This window comes from Salarias fasciatus, chromosome 8 (genome assembly GCF_902148845.1).
Source record: "Salarias fasciatus chromosome 8, fSalaFa1.1, whole genome shotgun sequence".
NCBI classification, from domain to species: Eukaryota; Metazoa; Chordata; class Actinopteri; order Blenniiformes; family Blenniidae; genus Salarias; species Salarias fasciatus.
Genome location: NC_043752.1, coordinates 11,806,065 through 11,825,802, shown reverse-complemented (window position 1 = coordinate 11,825,802; position 19,738 = coordinate 11,806,065). Strand labels below are relative to the sequence as shown.

General features: G+C 41.4%; 3 protein-coding genes across 3 annotated transcripts; 2 read left to right on the top strand and 1 right to left on the bottom strand.

Annotated features, from left to right (window-relative positions):
• Positions 1-7,284: 7,284 nt before the first annotated feature.
• On the bottom strand, positions 7,285-8,924 carry LOC115393547 (tripartite motif-containing protein 16-like protein). The gene is made up of 5 exons (XM_030098585.1): positions 8,826-8,924; positions 8,568-8,600; positions 8,385-8,447; positions 8,120-8,262; positions 7,285-8,042 (listed from the first exon to the last, which is right to left on the bottom strand). Exons 1-5 carry the CDS (start codon positions 8,875-8,877, stop codon positions 7,620-7,622), a joined length of 714 nt encoding a protein of 237 aa, XP_029954445.1. The 5' UTR covers positions 8,878-8,924; the 3' UTR covers positions 7,285-7,619.
• Positions 8,925-12,056: 3,132 nt separating this feature from the next.
• Positions 12,057-15,970, top strand: LOC115393467 (stonustoxin subunit beta-like). The gene is made up of 5 exons (XM_030098464.1): positions 12,057-12,251; positions 14,180-14,212; positions 14,315-14,377; positions 14,473-14,615; positions 14,929-15,970. Exons 1-5 carry the CDS (start codon positions 12,203-12,205, stop codon positions 15,355-15,357), a joined length of 717 nt encoding a protein of 238 aa, XP_029954324.1. The 5' UTR covers positions 12,057-12,202; the 3' UTR covers positions 15,358-15,970.
• Positions 15,971-17,215: 1,245 nt separating this feature from the next.
• LOC115393781 (stonustoxin subunit beta-like) lies at positions 17,216-18,428 on the top strand. The gene is made up of 4 exons (XM_030098888.1): positions 17,216-17,267; positions 17,616-17,678; positions 17,800-17,939; positions 18,018-18,428. The coding sequence occupies exons 1-4, from the start codon at positions 17,216-17,218 to the stop codon at positions 18,426-18,428; spliced, it is 666 nt and encodes a 221-aa protein (XP_029954748.1).
• Positions 18,429-19,738: the final 1,310 nt, after the last annotated feature.

Sequence of the window (19,738 nt, the reverse complement as noted above, 5' to 3'; positions counted from 1 at the left end):
AATGCAAACAGGGACAACTGAGCTTGAAAGTTAATTTACCACACTGCTAATGCTCCAAACTCTTAACACTGGTGTAATTGCATTATCCGACCTGACCGCCGATGTTACAACTGTTTTTTCAATAGATCTTTGCTGGATGCTTTGCAAGTATATAGTTTTGCACATCTCTTTTCTTTTCACATGTGAATGTTATTTTTTTAAAACCGCAACCAATCCAATGGTGAAAAACACAATAAATCCTGATTACTGCAAAAGACAGAGGTGCTACAGAATATTCAACATTAGTGTGCATTACTTTAACAGAATTACATATGATGGTATTTGATTTTTTTGCATCCTTTAATCTGAATATGTTAAGTGGAGGAGCTGCTGTTAACTGTTGCATGTATAAAGGCTCATCCGAATACTGGTTGAAGAAATGTGACCTTAACAAAAAGCCAAAAGATAGACTGACACAGGGTGGAAATGGCGGGCTGGCCACACCCAGTGGGAGTGTACTCTCACGACACCCCCCCACCCCCCCCCCCCCCCACGCTGCAGCGCCCGCCTGCTGCTCGGTTCCACCTCACGGCCGGGGTTCAGGTCTGAGGCATGTCTTCATTACTTGTCGTCATCTCCCTCTTCGTCTATCAGAAATGTGCATGCATCAGCTGGAGCCGCCGTGGAGACAAGTATCCTGCAGACAGGGTCAGAGTGTGAATCCGTGAAGAGGCAGCGGTGTCAGTCAACACAGACTGCCACACAGGGTTGTACTCTATCTATAGCGCGGATGTTATATCACAAGTCAAATGGACGGTGATGCATAAAGCAAGTAGGACCGAGAACGGGACAGATGTCATTGTTTAGACGGCGAGCAAGCAGGATCCGTTGATCCAGTCTAAAAGTAACTACCTCCAGTATGTTTACACGAAAACAATAGAAATAGTGTTTCTTTAATGTCTGCCTGTCATCCTGGGAGACTAAAAATCAAGTTAAAACACGACTCCATCACGCTCAAGTGCAGGTGTGAGTGGATTTTCTTGCACAGTGATAGTGACAGAGCAGTGAAGTGGTGAACCGTTGAGCACCTACACGACAAGTAGGGTGAGTCATTTGAAATAACCTTGATGCAGAAAATAAAATCACAAAGCATTTTAGAGTGTGGCATTGGGTGGGAGCCCGCGCATGCGCCCTAAGAAAGACAGATGGGGAAGGGAAACATGTATATTAAGTTTCTCAGAGAGCGTTTTGTGCAATTTAGCTCCTTCAAAGCGCCTTTTAAGTAGAGATGAGATGGAGATTCAACATGGACATAAATCTTCCCCAGTCAGCATGGCACGTATGTAATGTGATTAGTCCAGAATATGCAAAGAAGCAGTTTAATGGAGGCTCCGCGAGAACAAAATCTGATCGAATTCTTGCTTTATATGGACTGAATTCAAAGTAGTGTGTGATCCTTTTCATTCGCTGGAGAAGGAATTTGAAAATAATCTACATACCGAATCCTCAATGCACGTCTGCCACTGCAGACATTTAGGCATTTCATCATGTTTCTGTGTGATTCTGACAGATTTAATGGATCACAGGAGGAGACTTGACTGTGTTGTTGGTGACTTTGTGTCAAGGCGCAATAAATTTTTTAAGTTTACAAGCCGCTCCAAAAACCCACTGCACAATCTGATAAGAGAATCGAATCTGAAGCCGACTATAAATATCTGGGGACTTTTACAGAGAGCACACTTCAGGAACAGATATAATTTGGAATTTGCTTTTCGTTTTCCCAACAGAAAATGAAATCTTATAAGATCTGCTAACATTATGACCTTGTTTTACCAGATTTTATTGCCCTTGTGTGTGTGTGTGTACTGCAGGTGTTGACAGCGAGCTGTTTGTACGGTTGCTGCTACAAGCTTCACATTAGCAGTGGAAATCTGCGAGAGTCTTGTGCAGGAAAATAAACTCCTTTTTTTTTTTTTTTTTTAGTTACAGAGAGACTGATGCTCTCTGGCTGCTCATGCACACTGAATGAATTTTATAGCAAAGGGACCAGAATCTTTTTTATTCGTACTGAAATTAGATGGCTTAATTTAAACATGAAATCCAGCAGCAGTGTCTTTACACTGCAACAGCTTGGTAATTTACACTAAAGACTGACCAATTATTTCACTGTCTGGTGGGCAATATGGGTATATTACATTGATTTGTGTACTACGGTGCTTTTACATTAATTATTATTGCTATTCTGTGCTTTGAGTGTAGTTTCATTGTTTGTACTATGTATTTTTAATAGGGTCTTGGCTTGTTAACAGTTTTACACAAACCACAGATGCTGCCACGACGAGAGTGCAGCTGTGGATGCAATTGTGGTGAACTACAAGCATTTTTACAATGCAACTGAAAAGAGCTTTTTTTAATGATGGTAGATTGATTCTTTTGTTTATCAGACAAAATTTTTCAGTCAAGAGGATTTTAAATGTCACACATGCATATTTGTATGGTGAAATAAAACTACCATTGTTCTTATTCTAACATGCAAAATATCAAATTAAACAACATATTATTGTGTTTTTTTTTTCCAATAATTTTCATGCAAGAATTTTAATTAGTTCGAAGAAAAGATCATTAATTAACAAAGGCCGGAGGCCTTGTTGCAGTTATCCTCTGAGACCATGGCTCCATCTTGTGGAAATGGAAGTAAATGTCACAAAATAAAACCAACTACTACTTGATTTCAGATCTCTTAATGGGTTCTCATTTTAACTTAATTTAACACAGAGATTCAGAGACTTCAGCCAACACCAAAGGTATGTTTTAGAAAGCAGTTTGAAACCTCAGGTATGTAGAGAGAGAAAATGTTGATTCCACACCTCTGTGCAGACCTTCAATCATTATAATAGCAATAATACTTTGCTCTGTCATGGCCTGGTAACCTGGATCAAGCAACGCAGTGAAGACGGTGGATGAAGAAGCATTTAATGCACAACCCTACAGACTCAACAAGAACCTGCAAAACCTCATTTAAGAAGGCCTTTATATAAGATGACCATTCAAGTGTCCACACATCAGCAGGGTTACTACTGCAACAGCAGGTCATCAGTAGAGTAAGACGGTGTCCTCCAGGAGTCAGTGATGGGCCCTAAGTTATTCATTCTTCACATTAACGATATATGTAAGGTGTCACACATACTAAAAGATGTAGATAAAACCAGTATTTTCTGCTCTGGTACTGATTTGCAATCATTAACATAAGGGGTCAATACAGAATTGAAAAAAAAATGTTTGGTTGAACAGAAATAAATTAGTTAAATTTGAATAAATCAATATTGATTTTTGGGCAAAGTAAAACAAACACAATTACACATTCAGATAGAAAGGGTTAATACTGAAAGAGTAAAATCTGATTTCTTGTGGTAATAGATGAACACTTATCTTGAAAAACACATATTAAACATTTACAAACCAAATGTTTTCAGTGTCCTTCCATAATAATTATTATATATATTTGATATAATAACATTACTTTACTAAATTATATGTGATTCATTTATATTTTTCAAAATACAATTAGTCTTAATATAATAGTTCTATCATGGTTAGATAGATTCTTAAATAAGTGGAAGTTATAAATAATTCTTATTCATGGAGAAGGAGTGGGATTTAATAAGTGCTACTTCTTCCAACTCCTTTTTGGAGATGCAGCCAGATTGTATTGTCCTGCTGTTATTTATTTTCACTGTCTGTTGGGTGAGTTATCTTTTGGTGGACTGGTGTGAACTGTTTATTTGATTTTGTGCATGTTTGACATTAAAAAAAAAAGAAAAAGAAAATTAACCTGTTTCAGCTCACTTTCCCAATTGGTGGATGATCAGCCCAACTGAAATGATAAGAAGAGGACATATCAGGGTCAGAAAAATGTCCACAAGTGGTGAATTGGGAGATTCCTTTAAGAGATATGCAGCTCAGATTTGCAGAAAAAAAAATCTTGTCAAAGTGGAGAAAAAAGATCTAGGAAATGTTTGTTGAATGCCAATAACTCTCTATCAGGATTTTTGCACAGCTTACTATTAAACACACAATCAGTTCTGGTTTGAGGATGTGCTAAAAAATTGTTTTCAAACTTGATCAGTCTACACTGCATAAAATTAGGAGTAGTGGGGCACCTAGTGGTGGTTTGATGAAATTACAGCAGTAACAACACCATTTAGACAAAGGCAAAGTCAAAATAGTCTAATATTAATTAACCAATTAATTATTGACAGATAGTTCATAATATGGAGGGATTGTATCTGATTCGTGTCCACTGGACTGAAGGTAAGTATATTTGTAAAGTGAGCTACTCATTTTACTTCTACATGTGTACTGAGGGCTTAGCATTAGCATTAGCATTAGCATTAGCTTTAGACTCCACTGAATAGTATCACTATTTAACTAAACTCCTGTTAAATGTTGGAGAACTGCCTCAATAACTTGAATAAGTCTTTCCAACAGCATCAAGACAGAAAACTGTAAACTTAAACGTTCCCTAAGTATAAGTTTGAGCTTACCTTTCTGTGAGTCGCTTCCAGATCCAGGTTCTGATGCATTTTCTACTTATTTCTGCAACTAACTGACTCAGCATGATGACTAATGACTTTGTTAACTAAGTTGGGTAAGATTTGAGTTTAAATTCTGTCTCCATATGTTTATTTCACCATAAAATCAATCAAAGTAGACTAACAGTCCCTTTGTTAAATCCCACTCTGGTGAAAAAAAAAATAGAGGAAATAAGTTGTTTCGATTTCTGCACTCTAATCGAAGATTACCAACTTTGTTTTGTGGTGTGTTTTATGCTAAAATGTTTCATTCTGTTTTATGAGGATCCTTCCATGCATCTTGTATACTTTGCCTAAATGTTTGTGTGAAGATAATTACCTTTCCCAGTTTTGTCCCCTGGGCTGTGAGGACATCAAAACACACTAAAAGCCAGAACTGGACTGAATAATGGCAACAAAACACAGACCGGTTATGTAGCGGTGACAGCTGCCTCGCTGTTGGCCAAATAGCATTAGAAGGAAAGCCAAAACACAAAGGGAAGTTTGCGAAAACACACTGAATGTGTTCATTTAAAAATCAGCTACTTTGCACTAAAACTAATCTGGAGGTTTCACCAGCTTTTGATGATGAAGGAATCTTTAACCTTGATCTCTTTCAGCCACGTGAGATCAGACTGGACTGTATGTGGTACTGAGGAGAAAATGAGCCTGTGAACCTTCCTGTGTAGAGTTTGCATGTTCTCCCTGTCCATGTGTGGGTTTGCTCTTGTAATTCCAATTTTCCCTCCACAGTCCAAAACATTTTGGTGCTAATCAGTGACAGTAAACTGACCATAGTTGTGAAGGAGTGTGTGTGATTATCTGTTTATCCTGTGTTGGACTGGCCACCTGTCCAGGGTGTGTCCTGCCTCGTGACTCTGACACCACAAGACAGGAGACGGAGGGATACAAAAATACATACAAATATGATCCGTTGGGCAGCAGTCATAGTTTAAGGCGTGTTGTTTCCTGTGATAGTCAGAGGGGGGAGACACAGACGCTCTGTTTTTGTGACCCATCGAATAAGCTTGGCTTATACTGTACCTCACTCAGAGAGGATACACACCCTTCAGCCTCCAGTTAACAAGTTATTCAGGCTCTAGAAAAAACACAAACACAACTTACTCATCTGTTTTTGTATTTATTATCTTCTCACAAAGTGTTTTTGAAAATTAGCCTTTTTTTTGCAGCCATTCTTCATAAATGTTCTTTATCTTTATAGACTTTTAGCATGGTTTTAGTATAGTGGTGTACTTTTGAATACTTTGTTTTTTAGTTGCTTTTTTGAGTTTCAAATTGGTGTTTTTGCATTTTTTTTAAAGGGGATTTGCAGTTTTATAGTAGTACTAATACATTTTTTAGAAGTACATTACAAAGTTGTACTTTGACATGCATTAATAATATTGGTGTCAACTGTTTTAAGCTTCAGGACAACATTTTCTTAAAGATTATATATCTGCTGTGCTTTTGTTGCTGAAATCGAGGGGTTGTTTTAATCCTTAAAGTCACAGATTTGAGGACATGTGTTGTGCACCGTGCAAAAGGAAGCAGCGAAAATCAGTCTCAGTGTTTGACTTTGATTTTCATCAGCAAATAAATTTGTCTTTGAGAGTATACATCCTGAATATTTTTATTGTGTATATTTTCAGTGTGATGCCATCATCGGCATCTGTTGAGGAAATAGAACTAAAATAGAACTTCATGATTTGCTTTATTTATGAGAGACCTGACTGAGCTCATGAGAGATGTCATGCAGACATGGTGTAAAAACTGCATTTTACCTTCAACGACTCAGTGAGTGCTTCCATTCTCACCCTGTTCACTGTGATGTGAAGAAAAACTAAAATCTGGAGTGAAAAAATAAAGATCAAATGTTCTTTTAATATTCATTCAAGGTGTTACCAGCTCTGAGAACTAATTTGGTGTCTAACATAAATTCTGAGGCGACAGTTCGGTAATGGTCCAGCTATCCAGCTCGGTATCTGCAGGAGTAATCCTTGGCTCGTATGCGTGTTGCATCACATGCGGGTCTGATTGTCCTCTCTGGAGCCACAGAAGGGTTTACTGTTCTTGGTCAAAGAGGTTAGGAAAACAATACTTTGGAAAAGTTTCATCACAGATCTGTTTTAGTAAGTATATTAAAAAAACCTGCATTAAGTTGAGTTTAGAGCTCCTCTGACTGACCCTGTTTCCGCTGTCACATGTTGTCTTGGTTGTGACTTTCCAGGATCTGCTTTCACGCCTCCGTTGTAATCCTGCTGCTCTCGGTGTTAACAGGAGGAAGGTGAAGAATGAAAGATCCACAGCAGCTGAGGTGATGGTATAGTTCAAATGCTTCACTTGACATTGATGGATTAATGTTCCTGTGCTGTAAACCTGTATTTATACATCATGACTTAGCATTCCACTAAGGATGATCTCCCCCTTCGCCTCCCGCTGAAACACAGTGGCTGAGCTTCTGTGGAGACAGCTATGTGTGTGTCTGCGTGAGTAGATATGTATTTCCATGTGAGGGATTTTTGATGAATGGGGTTCATTGTTGCTTCGAACCATTTGAAGAACTTTGAACGAGGACTTTGGTTTCTCCTGCCTTCTAAATATTATAAAGTGGGTTTTTATGCATTATACTTATTCGGGATAATACAGCTCATTTAATGTATTTATCTTATAAACGCTCTCATGCCGAGCATAATAATTCATATTGCCCAGAGGTTAAATTTCAAAATGAGTTTTATTCAGATGAAGTTACACAAACAAATATTTGTTCAGATTCCAACATGCCTGTGATGCCAGAACAAACAGAGGACAGTGCTTCAGAGAGATATGCGACACGACTACTCGACACAACATATACCATTCTGCTTTGAGCAAACAAGTTGTGCAAACAGAAGCACTCAAACAACCAACAGTTCAATAAATAGCTGTTTCTACAGAAAAGGTTTTGCAAATCTTTTTAATTAATCTACACATCTTCAATGCATTATGAAACAAAACAAAAAACAACAATTTGTTAAATAAATCTCAATGGAAATGTATGAAAATGGTTCAGTAACGGACAAACTCATCACTTTACTCGTCTTTTTTCACAAACCAACACGCTGACTTCTGTCCAACCCAAAAACCGGGCAGCATTCTGCCCTGGAAGGAGCTCTTGATGTGCCGCAGCAGTCGGATCTCTTTGCGCACGTCGGCTCCGTCTTCCACTTCTTCAACTGCGTAGAAATTGAGGACGCCGGCCGGATGGTCGAGGTAGACCCCGATGGTGGTGCATTGAGGGATCTCCCAGATCTCCTGGCTGAGGCCGTTGAACCACACTTGGTAGTGCGATCCCCCCCATCCGAGACCCCAGGACTGCTCATTTTCTCCCAGCCCGCACTGCCCATCGCTTCCCCTCCTTCCTGCACCTTCATAGGCGGCTCCAGCAACCACCCACCCTGTGTATTTCACCTCCCAGTAAGCTCTGAAGCCAAGGATGCCTTCTTTGCAAAGAACCTTCAAGAGGAAGAGACAGGCGTCGATTAGTTGATTCTAAAACGGTCTGTAGTTGTTTTTGACTGTTCCAGACTCACCTGTGGGACGTGCTCATATCTCTCTGGTCTGTCCAGCACGGGGCAGGTGACGGTATCGGTCATGCGGGACACCTTGGATCCTTCCTCTGTGATCCATAGCATCTTATTGGCTGTCTTGTCGTCCAGGGAGAGGTTGAACCAGTCTGCAGGGTGTGGACGTTTTACAAGCAAAGCCAGACAGCGAGAGGGGAAATGGTTATTCTTAGAGCGAGAGGATAGAAATATGACTGAGTACTGCAGCCGGAGCGGAATTATTCATTTTTACATTTCAGGAGATCAGCCCTGCAGGTAGGCTCGGGGATGTTGGGGTCGTAGTCTGGGATCTTCTCTGTTAAAAAAAAAGTTGATTATAATACTGAAGGACACAGCAGTGGTGAGTATTGAGCAGAGTGTTGAAAGAATATATGGAAGAGATGTAGTTCACCTGGTGTATGTAAAAGAAACTAACCTGTAAGAGAATCCGCTCGCTTGTTTTTCTTCCCTGTGAACAAAACGCAGGCGTGAAAGTCATAGCTATGCATTGCTTTGATCTTAATATGAAAACGGTTAAATCTGCAGAAGCTTTTAAATTCATTCCAGAAATTGTAAAACATGCACTTTAATTTAAAGAGTTCAGACTCTGTCAACTGCAGCTCTCTGAGCTTTACATAGTATTTTAAACTTCCCTCATAATCGTTATAATTTAATGATAATTGTGTTCACTCACCAACCCTGCCTGCTGCAGGCATGATCCTTGTAGTTGGAGCGCTTGTTGGCATCTTTATGGCTTCTTGTCCTATAGAGGTTTCCTGAATGTCTGCGTCTGTCAGTGGTCCTCTGCCGCGATGATGCAAACTGCCTCTTTATATACCCCCAGGAAAGCGGGTATTAAGGTACAGGAGGCCCCCGGGACTTCCTAGTAGAAGTTTTGGTCAGGTATGCAGTCATAATGTGCTCGCTAATGGGCGTGCCACGGACGCCGCCAAACCAGGACGTGAGCGTCAGCGCCAACACCTGACCCGCTGACCCATATTCGTTCAAATGTCCCTAAATTTCTTTGTGCAATTACCCTGTCATCTCTTTGTAATCTCACACACAACTGGGAAACCGACACCTGCTCAGGGATGCTGTCGCCCTGGGCGGAACAGAAGGGTGACGCGGAACTTGGCGTACAGTCCGACCACATGGTGATGGAGGAAAGAGGCTCCTGGTGGTTCATTAGAACAGTTCATCAGTGAAGATCACTTCAATGTAAGCTCTTAACTCTTTTTAAAAATATATTTATATTGCAGATTAGTTGAATGTCTTTTTGCAAAATTTTCAAATTCTTAATGCTTGTTTTTAGAAGATGCTGCTATCTCCTCAAAGAGAAAATTTTTCAGTCTTACATCAATTACACTGCAGTTCTTTAATCATCAATAGGCATCTGGTATGTTTCATCCACTGACAAACAAGTTCACACAATCTTTATTATGTATCACTACCAGATACATCTTCATCTGTTTCATGCTATACAAGGTTTTCAAATCAGGTTTGTGTTGCAACATTCCCATGGCGGGCAGAATATAGCACGATGTAGGCACGCTGTGAGCACGACTTGCAAACCACATAGCAAAATGAGCCATTTGGTGGCGGCTGTGGCACTCCAAACAGTTTGTGGAAGCCACAGAGGAGCTTGTGACCCTCCACGGCCGACAGCTGTTTTGTAATAAACTTCACAGACAGAAGGGGGAGACAAAATTTATGTCTAAAGTTTAATGGAAAGTTTAATTTTAGCTGCAATCATCTTGAAAATTGGAGAAATTTGATTGTTTTTTTTTTTTTTTTTTAGGAAGAATTGTTGGTGACCCTCCAGAGAGAACAGCTGGTGAACCTCAGTGACACAGACCATGAACTTCCCGCCCTCTTCTCTCCTTACTGTCAAAGTACACTGTACGGGATGGCCTGGGCATTGGCCTGGTATGTTCTGGTCGGTGAGTTGGCCGCACTGCAAAAGGTGCCCCAGTGGGTCATCTGCTTGGACAGGCAGGAACACAAGAAGGACGAGACATCCTTGACTTGAAGTCTGGCATTAAGCCCCAGACAGTAAACACCTCATATTCACAGAGGGTGGTCGGGACCTGATCACGAGAAGGAGTTTACAACCAGCTACATGCTTTTTCCCTTAACCCTAGTACATGTGCATTAGGACACTTATGGTGGGGCATACCGCATGTGATAATGCAGGGCACAAGTGTAGTTAAGCCCGCATGATGAACCCGGGAACCCTCCCGTCACAGTATATAGGTTAAGCGATGACGCAAATGTGTCTGTCGCCTCAGATCCTGCAGTGGAACGATCATGGCTGCATCAAAGCAGAAGCTGATATCCAAAGACGAGCCGGCGTTTCTCTCCAGGGCCTGTTGACTTTGGAACGTCCTGCCCGAGAACTTCACATCTTTTTTTTTTTTTCAGTTTCTTGTCTGATTTTTTTATTTTTTTTTTGTTTGTCCAAGCACTTTTTTTTTTTTTTTGCATTTATTTATTTATTTGAATTTATATTTACTGTATAAATGTAAAAAACATCCAAATGCATTAAACAAACATACAAGAGACACAGTGTGTCCTCAACATGTGCCAATCTGGTTTTACATGCGTTATATATCCTTTGAAGACGTTTCCTTAGTAAAGTCATTTAACAATTTATTAAATGACAGAATTTTGCATGCAAGAGGATCGAAGGGAAAAGTAATTTAAAAATTCCTGGCGGTTCGTAGATTAGACTTCTTTCATGTGATTATTCTCCCGAGCTCATCTTTTCCCCTCCGTCAGTTTCCACACCTGTTGTGGCTTTCTCCCATAATCTTCTTCAGTTGTGATGCGCTCCGTGACATTTGCACATTACTGTCAGCAAGCTAGCAATATCTAGCGGCGTGCGGTGCGCAAATGAGTAAGTCCTCCGATGTATCATATCTCTCCTGTGTTTCCTCAGGACACGAGGGACGTAGATGTTATTGACAGATGACAGAATGAATGCAACCGTCTTTGATTGAAAGAGTTTCCTTACTTTTCCCAAATGGGAGAACACAGTTGAAAAAGTCAGCAATCGCTATTTTTTTTTAATATCTATAAATCGAAATGTTGAATATCGCATCGTGAAATAATATTGATTTCAAGTATTCGCTTTGTTTATTTTTGAAATAAACCATACAACGCTTAATCTGTTGAGACATTTTTACATCAGCGGAAACCTAAAAAAAATCACCTTTGAGGAGATAAAAAATATTTTTTTTTTAATGCTAAGCCTGTGAAAAAGTGTTTAAAATTATCCAGTTTAACACTAAGTTACAAAACGTTCTTCTGTTGTCTGAACTCCATATTTCCTTTTTACACTTCCAAGCGGAGGATGAAGTTACGTAATTATGCTGAAATTTATTGCTTTAGCACCTGTCGCACTTCACACATCTTGACGTGTCACACTACCAGGAACCCACCCGTGTAGATTTAAGTCCTTACAGCTGGATACACACCATTTGTGTGAGCCTGTGCGTGTGTGTGTGTGAGAGAGAGAGACAGTGAATCAGTAGAAAACTGTCTAAGAGTGTGTGTGTGTGTGTGGGTTCGTGCTGGCGTACGTTCGTGCGTGCGTGTGTGTGTGTGTGTATTTTTATGGGGGTGTCAGTGTGTTTGCATACACCAGCCATCTCATCCAGCATCAATGCATCAGTGCTGTCACTGGGCAATGCGAAGAGATCAGTGGTCGTGATGTCCAGCGGGTGAGGGGAGGGGGGCGGGATTTACCCGGTAACCGGGGGTGACCTGAAAAACACCGAAGCATCCATCTAACCTTTTTAAGGAGAAAAATATACATAACCAGCTCCGATTACAAACCCCCTGCCTCTCCCTCTTTTCCATTGGTACGCTTGACCTCACGCTCATGCCCACGCCACCCGTTATGATTTCTTCACCTCTGTCCTGCATTAAAGGTATATAAGAGCGGCATTAAGTTGTCAAACGGACGAGCCAACCGAGACTTATCGTACCCAGGAGGGCCGGTGACATCAGGCTAAAGGAGGCTATCTGCAGCAGCTTAAGAAGGTGGCCACGACTCAAGCCGAAACCAAGATGCCTACGACCAACAGGATCATTTCGAACACCAGCGATTCAAATAAAGGTACGTTTTTATTCCGTTTCGCATCAGTTGTAGTCACTGCTTTTAACAGTGGATGCAGTTGGCTTTCTGAAAAGTCACATTTGATGCAGCTTCATTAGGAAAATATAGAACATCTCAAGCGTTTATGTTCAATTCTGTCAAACGACGCGACTGCCTCCAGTGCAGCTGTACAGCTTTTATGTCGTGATTTAATAACCCCACTGTGTCTTGCAGCACTGAGGCTTTTTATCACCCTCTGAGGCAGATCTTGAGTGAACGGGTCACTGGAGTTTATGTCTGTGAGAAAACCAATAATTCACTGAGTGATTTCATGCTTGTCATTATTGCTGTATATAATGGTTTTACTGCCTGGGACCAAGGGTCTGCAAGTGTCAACACCATCTGCATCTTAAAGGATTCGACATACTCGGCTGTACGCGTTTAACTGGGTGTGTGTTCAGTGTGATGTTATTCTTGAGAATATGTCGAGATTTTTCGGTGCCGGCCGTTGCCGTGTCAGCCGCGGTGAACTCACATGAACCCGCTCGGTGCCCTGCTGAGGAAATTGGAAAAGTTTAAAATAGACGTCTCGTATGAGTGCCGGCAGTCGATCATACTGTCACGATCCAGTTTGTTGAAAGCACAAACATTGGCATTATTAAATTATTAAATTGCACAGATGAAGTCGAGTTATTTATTACCTCTGAGACAGATTAAGTGAGGAGACATCTCCAAAAATCAAATGTCAGATCATATCCTAGCACTGCTAACAAGCCCCTTACGGAGCTCCCCAGTGGGATTGGGACTGTTTTTCAGCCTAAATATTTTGTAGGGTGTCAGGTTGTAATGAGGCTAGACAAAGCAGTTATTTTCATCACCTTGCGCTATAACCAGACAGGTGGCTTGATGCTGTCACATAGTCTCTTTCAGCCCCTACTCGACAGATGAGTATCACCTCATTTAGACGTGGCACGCATTCAGCGCAGCATGATACCGTCTGTCAGGATGGAAAAATGCAGATAATGATGTCAGGTAGATTTACATGTGCCGGCTCACCGCGGCGTTACCTGGAATCGCAGCACCACGAGAAAACCTTTAATACCGTCAATGAGCGTTTAACCTGTTTATAGTTTGCCCAGTTTTTTTTTTTTTTTTTTTCGATTTGCGGGGATAACCCCAAATGTCCTCGGCTGATTTTAACGCGTCAATGAAACAGGTTGTTTATTTTAGAGGTGAGGTTGCCTGTTTCTATAAATAAACCACATTACTTATGTTTGACAATGTTGACATCTTAATGCTACGAGGATAAAGTGTCTCCTCTTCGTGATCCGTGTCCTTAACAAAAAAAACTGGAGAACGCATACTCACACATGACACCAAAGTGTCGCTTACAATACTGGCATACATGCTCAGCCTGGCATGTAGCTTAAAGTCATCAATTATTACCTCAGGGAAAGTTATGAATCAGTGATACTGTTGATCGTCCCATTTGATATACGACGTCTGAAAGGAATCTGCTAAATTTCAGCGAAGCTTTAACTTTTAGGACGATGTACCTAAAATATCCCCGTCGTTATTTACTGGCAGCGATTCTACGTAGTGAGCTTATCTGATGCAAACCAAGCGACCAAGATCATGTCTCTCTTCTCATCTGATAATCTGCTCCGAGCTTTACACTGCAGCCGAGTGTGACTAAAAGCCAATGGCGCAGCATGGGACGGGGCATGGTAATTCCAACTGCCTGCCATGAATCAACCATTGGCTCCAACAAGCATGCAGTTGCTGATGTGATGATCTGACAGAGGCAGATGGTTTTCTAAGAATACTCCGTTTTGCAGAGGTTCGCCTCACCACCTCCTGAGACAGGCGTGACTTCTGCCATAGCGAACAGTCTTCTCCTTAATGTAGGTCGTTCGGGTTAAAATCATATTTTCTTTGTTGTTTTTCAGTAAAAAAAGCCAAACCTGTTGACCCACTTGCAGGTAAAAACACTTTATCGCAGCATTCATCTTTTTTTTTTTTAATAGTGTTAATGCATTACTAGCTCTGCTGATCTAATTATTGAACGTAACCTTTCTCCTTAGAGAGGATCGCCTCCTACGACCCCAATCTCCCCGAGCCCAAATGTCGAGCTGATCTCCTCAAACGTGAGAGAACTTTATTTAAAACCCGTTGATGTCCCTGTACCACCGGGCCTATCCAAAATATTCTGTTAAAGACTTGTTTATTCCTGTTTGTTCAGACTGGATTAACTTGACCTTGGATGAGAAGACAGCCAATAAGAAGCTGTGGATCACCGACGGCGGGGTCAAAGTGGCTCGTATGACTGACGACGTAACATGCCCCGTCTTGGACAGACAGGAGAGATATGAGTATTCTCCACAGGTACAATATGAAGATTAATGGAAGCTGCTTTGGGATTCAGATGGAGGTTCTCCTGATTCGAACAGTTCGAGTTGTGTAAAATAAGATGAGAGTATTCAGTCATTAACATGCCTTCTCAGCAGGAGACTGATACGATTATAAAACCCAGGCCACAGCATTAAGTATCAAAGGTCTCCCGGGTGTATTTAGGTCTTGGACAGATTGACTTTCTAACTGGATGCATTAAATTGCCCCCACTGAGAACAGTCGTAAATCACAAGGTATGCTATATTTTCTTTGAGTCCTGCTGACGTTCTTGTCCACGATCCAACAGGTCCTCTGCAAAGAAGGCATCTTCGGCTTTCGAAGCTACTGGGAAGTGGAGTGTTCAGGATGGGTGGTGCTGGGCGTCGCATACGAAGGAGCGGGAAGGCGAAACTCAGCGGGGTCGTGCGGCCTGGGAGAGAATGAGGAGTCCTGGGCTTTCGGATGGTGCGGCTCCAGCTACACCGCCTGGCACAACAGCTGCTGCGAGGACATCAGGGATTTACCGAAGTTCTCCACGATTGGCGTATATCTCGACCAGCCGGCCGGCATCCTCAACTTCTATGGTATTTCTGATGGGAAGGAGGGTGAGGAGGCCTCAGACGACAGGGAGGTGACAATTCTGAAGGAGATGAGACATCCCTTCAAGGAGAACATGATCCCAGGGTTCTGGGTGGGAAATCAGTCTCACTGTAGGGTCATAAAGAGAGAAGTTTAAAAACCTGAACTAGCTTTGCTAAAATCTTGTCTAAAAGTTAGTCGTCTTGGCTGATATCTCCCGTCATAATTAAGCTCCCTATATCGCCGCTTAAAGCGGAACTGACCTGATTTATCGCTTGTCTTTTACGTGCCTTAATCTCTTACTAACATAGATTTGTGTCAATCGTATGCGTGTCACACCAACATATAAACAGTAGAGCACTACTAATATAGGTGTTTTTCTTACTTGTAAACTCTTCAGGGCAGACTTAGGAAGAAAGTGGGTCTTGTATATTTCTAGAAAGGGAGCAAAGTGCAATTAGTTTCACACCGTTTGTTCTCCCGGACTTTCCTGAAACCACCGGACCACTCAAGGTGTATTCTGTATTTGTACATATTTTATTCCTCCATTGGTACTGTGTGTTAAGGATGTATACAGTTATGTTGTATGTATTGGTGTATGTAGACTAATAAATATAGAATTTTGAATATATAGAAAAGCATTATGTAAAACCTGTATTTTTCTTGTTCCATCATCGAATACACAAATAAAGCAAAACAAAAAAAAAATGCTATAAGTAGGAGCGGATGTGTATAAATTCACTAATATTCAATAAAATAATAATAAAGTGTTTGGAATGTTGTCATGCTATTTTGTCAAAAGTTGGTTTCACAACACTTGAAATCTGAGGACAGCCAGTGGTCATCATCAGAGTCTGACGATAAAACATATATTCCTCAAGATAGACGCCCCGAAGAGAGGAGATACACAGATTACTTATTTACCACGGACAGAATGAGGGGGAGGAGGAGCAGAGGGGACCGCGAGCGCCCCCACCGCCCCTCAAAATAGTCCGAGGCGGCGCAGTGTGTGTGCCCCTCTGGAAGAGGTGTCCGGCTGAAGTAACCCAAGCCACACCTTGTGGAACTCGTGTTGTATAAGCCCCACTTTTCCACGCTTGTTTCCCCGTTGCCTGTGTGGCACCTGTCTTAATCCTCCACATAAGTCAGTAATGAAATCCTAGCAGTATTGTGCAAGTACAGCTGTTTGCGACGTGTGGGGTCAGCTTAAAGACTTTTCACAGGGTGAAATTGTAATGTTAATGAACTATTAAGAGACGCTACCAGCTTAGAACGGTGGAGAGGTTGTATAAAAGGAGGTTGAATATTTGCTAATTTGTTAGTTCCACTTCCAGATAGGACTGAGTTGGCATCTTCTTCAGTTAACATGAGTTTAGTGAGACAGTAACTGTAGGGACAGTGTCTTGACTCGGTGAGGTCTTGGCTTTTTGTGACTCTTGTTTCCCGGTTTGAGTCCTGATAGGTTCAGGAAGATAGTCGATTCTCCTGGTACTCCTGTTTCCTACAAGCCAAGAATGGCATTAAACTGGCACAATTCTAAGAAGCGACATTGTGATTTAAAAAGAACATCTTATAAGCCTGCAAGCCAGTGTTAAAGCAAAAAATTATTAGTAAATGGTCATAAATCTGTCACATAGCTTGACATCTTTGTCTCGCTGGTGTCGGTTTGAGCATATTCACTTCCTGCCATTTCACTCGTGCTGACAACAGTGACGTGGCCAGACCACTTTCCTCTCCTTCAGCCGTGGTGGAGAGCATCTTCTTGCTCTTTTGAACAGTTGCTTCAGGTTTCCCGGGGGATCAAATAGCTGTGGTTGTCCCTCTGGTGTCCATGCGTCAGACTGAAGTACGTGCCTCCTCAGGCCGCCCGCGGCGCATCGCTCCACTGACCTCGACGTCTTAGCCAGACACTCCTCCAGTCAGGGCTATAAAAGTGGAGTGACGGGGGAAGTCCTCGCACATTTTCAAGAATTTTAAAGACCCTTGACATAGCATATTAACGCAAAGGCCTCAAGATGCCAACTAGGCCCAATTCTGCAGTAATCCTTTCTGAAAAAACCAAACCAGGTAAGAATTTTTACATCTTATTATGGAACTTGAACTTTGGACTTCATCAAATCATGTATTTTGTTCAAATTCAAATGTTTAAAGATTCAACAGTCAGTTCTATAACTGGTCAAATATCTTGAACACATTTATTATATTGTTGGATTTTTTGAGCTTGTGTTTGTGTGAGAAACAAATCGTATTTTAACCGCTGGGATTTGCATTTTAAGGAAAGAGTGTGAAATCCAAGAAGAATGAAAAGACATGTCCAGGTAATTACTGGGAGCTGCATGTTTTAAAGAAACATACATGTTACACACAGTTAAATATAGGTCTGTCAGTGTTCAAGTTTACTTGCTTTATTTACAGAAAAGGTTTCAGTGTACCTGCCGGGAATCCCCGAGCCGACGACCAGAGCAGAGCTCATGAAGCGTAAGAGCAGAATTAGTCTCTTAACTCATGTATATTATTCAGCAGTATTTTTCAAGATTCACTTGTATTTTTTAAATACATTGTAAAAAATAATCTTGCTTTTCGTTTATTTAACCTGCAGACTGGCTGAATTTGACTTTGGACGATAAGACTGCAAACAGGATGTTGTGGATTTCTGATGGTGGATCGAAGGTGTCTCGTAAAACCGTGGAAGTCTGTCCAGTCCTCGATCGGCCCGAGAGATATGAATGCTCTCCTCAGGTACCTTCAAAATAGATATAATGCTGATGTTACTACTGTATCAACTTTGTACGTATTTCGTTGTTTTCTCCATTGAAGGTGTTGTGCAAGGAAGGTATTTGGAACATGAGGGCTTACTGGGAGGTGGAGTATTCAGGGTGGGTGGTAATTGGAGCCACCTACGAAGAATCGGGCAGGAGGGCAACTTCTGGACAAATTGGTCTCGGGGAAAACGAGGAGTCCTGGGGCCTGTGCTGGTCAGGAACGCGCTACCAGATCTGGTTCAACGGCGTCGACAAAGACATAGAAGATGTGCCGTATTGCTCAACGATCGGGGTTTACATCGACCAGCCGGCAGGAGTGATCAACTTCTACACCGTTTCCGGTGAGGGGGCGGAGCGAGAGGTCAAGCTGCTGTACAAAGTTACAACTTCGATAGAGAAAAAGGTTCTTCCGGGTTTCTGGATGGGAATTCAGTCATCATGCACCTTGTTGAAAAAAACGGAATGAGTCGATGTAGCTAAAATGAATTAAATACTGTGAATGGTACCAAGATTTTTTTTTCACTCAGACTTTACAAATGTGTGTGCAACACTAAGACCCTTATTGTTTTATATTTGTGCGTGCTCTACTTTTTACTAATACTCCATCTGTATGAACTGTACGACCTGTTCACGATTGCTATTCATTGCTATCAATAGTTTACATGAAACCATTTGAATAGAAATTGAATAAACTCTGAAAATGTAAATACTACTGAGCTGTGTTTGCTGCTTTGCTGTCACAGGTCGCCCTCCAACAGGCGATAGCCTTAATGTGACGCTAAGATTAAGTTGCACATACAGCGTAAATACCTCATAACTTTGATCCGCTGCACATTTGGCTGAGTAAAGAAGAAGGGAGCGAGAAATGCTTCCTTCTAGGTCAAAGGAGCACGCTTTGATATGTGAGCGGCCCCAGCCTGTAGATCACTTTCCTTCTATGACAGGCGTGTCAGCTGCCTTCACACCTAAAGCATGAGCTTTACAGCAGGGAAAATCACAAAACACTTTCACTCCTGCAGGCCCCATGCAACCACCCCACATATCACAGGCAGCCAGAGCTGCTTCAGTCAGCGACTGAGTATTTACCACCTTTTATCCGCCGCCATGTGTCCCACATACTGGTCAATACATGCTGGACCATCACAGCCACGTGACGTGTTCACAGACTTAACAGACAGACACTTATAGACAATGACATTTTGCAGCAAAGGTCGTAATAGCATGCATGTTGCCATAAATGGATGAAAAGTATTGTGTTCTGTAGAAAAATGAATGTTTTTGTGTATTTGATTAAACGCTCACTGTTCATTTCTGTTTGCTGTCTGTTAATTTATTTTCAGTTGCTTCAAGCAAAGGCATCAAACTCACATTCAGAATAACTTGATCTGGGTTGAGCTGCAGTGGTCAAAAGGTGACCCAATAACCCATGAACAGTGACATCTACTCATTTTTCCTTTTTTCAAGTGCAAAGAATACATTCAAATTTTGAAAATATTCACATTTAGTTCACTTGTATAAACCATTATATAAACCAACACAAGTGTCATCTGGCAAGTAGCCTTTCTGGACAAATCAGAGAATACATATATGCATATATTGGAAACATTACAATAATTATCTTGGTCATTTTTACACTTTGCTATATCGTCATATATTTTTGGCTGGTTTGGGTGCGCTGGACTTACAATTGACTCTCCTGGTTTGAAGGACTATTCTGCAAATGCTTCAATCACAAAAACTGCAGCTGCAGCTCAGGAGTTTCCACAGTGTGCATTT

Bases quoted from the DNA above. Each gene is read 5' to 3' on its own strand.
- LOC115393467 (XM_030098464.1), top strand. From the start codon at position 12,203: ATGCCTACGACCAACAGGATCATTTCGAACACCAGCGATTCAAATAAA. The intron at 12,252-14,179 runs GTACGTTTTTAT...GTTGTTTTTCAG, and splicing joins CACCAGCGATTCAAATAAAG to TAAAAAAAGCCAAACCTGTT. The intron at 14,616-14,928 runs GTACAATATGAA...ACGATCCAACAG, and splicing joins GATATGAGTATTCTCCACAG to GTCCTCTGCAAAGAAGGCAT.
- LOC115393781 (XM_030098888.1), top strand. From the start codon at position 17,216: ATGCCAACTAGGCCCAATTCTGCAGTAATCCTTTCTGAAAAAACCAAA. The intron at 17,268-17,615 runs GTAAGAATTTTT...CTTTATTTACAG, and splicing joins TTCTGAAAAAACCAAACCAG to AAAAGGTTTCAGTGTACCTG. The intron at 17,679-17,799 runs GTAAGAGCAGAA...TTTAACCTGCAG, and splicing joins CAGAGCAGAGCTCATGAAGC to ACTGGCTGAATTTGACTTTG.
- LOC115393547 (XM_030098585.1), bottom strand. From the start codon at position 8,877: ATGCCAACAAGCGCTCCAACTACAAGGATCATGCCTGCAGCAGGCAGG. The intron at 8,448-8,567 runs GTTAGTTTCTTT...TTTTTTTAACAG, and splicing joins GCGAGCGGATTCTCTTACAG to AGAAGATCCCAGACTACGAC. The intron at 8,043-8,119 runs GTGAGTCTGGAA...TTCCTCTTGAAG, and splicing joins GATATGAGCACGTCCCACAG to GTTCTTTGCAAAGAAGGCAT.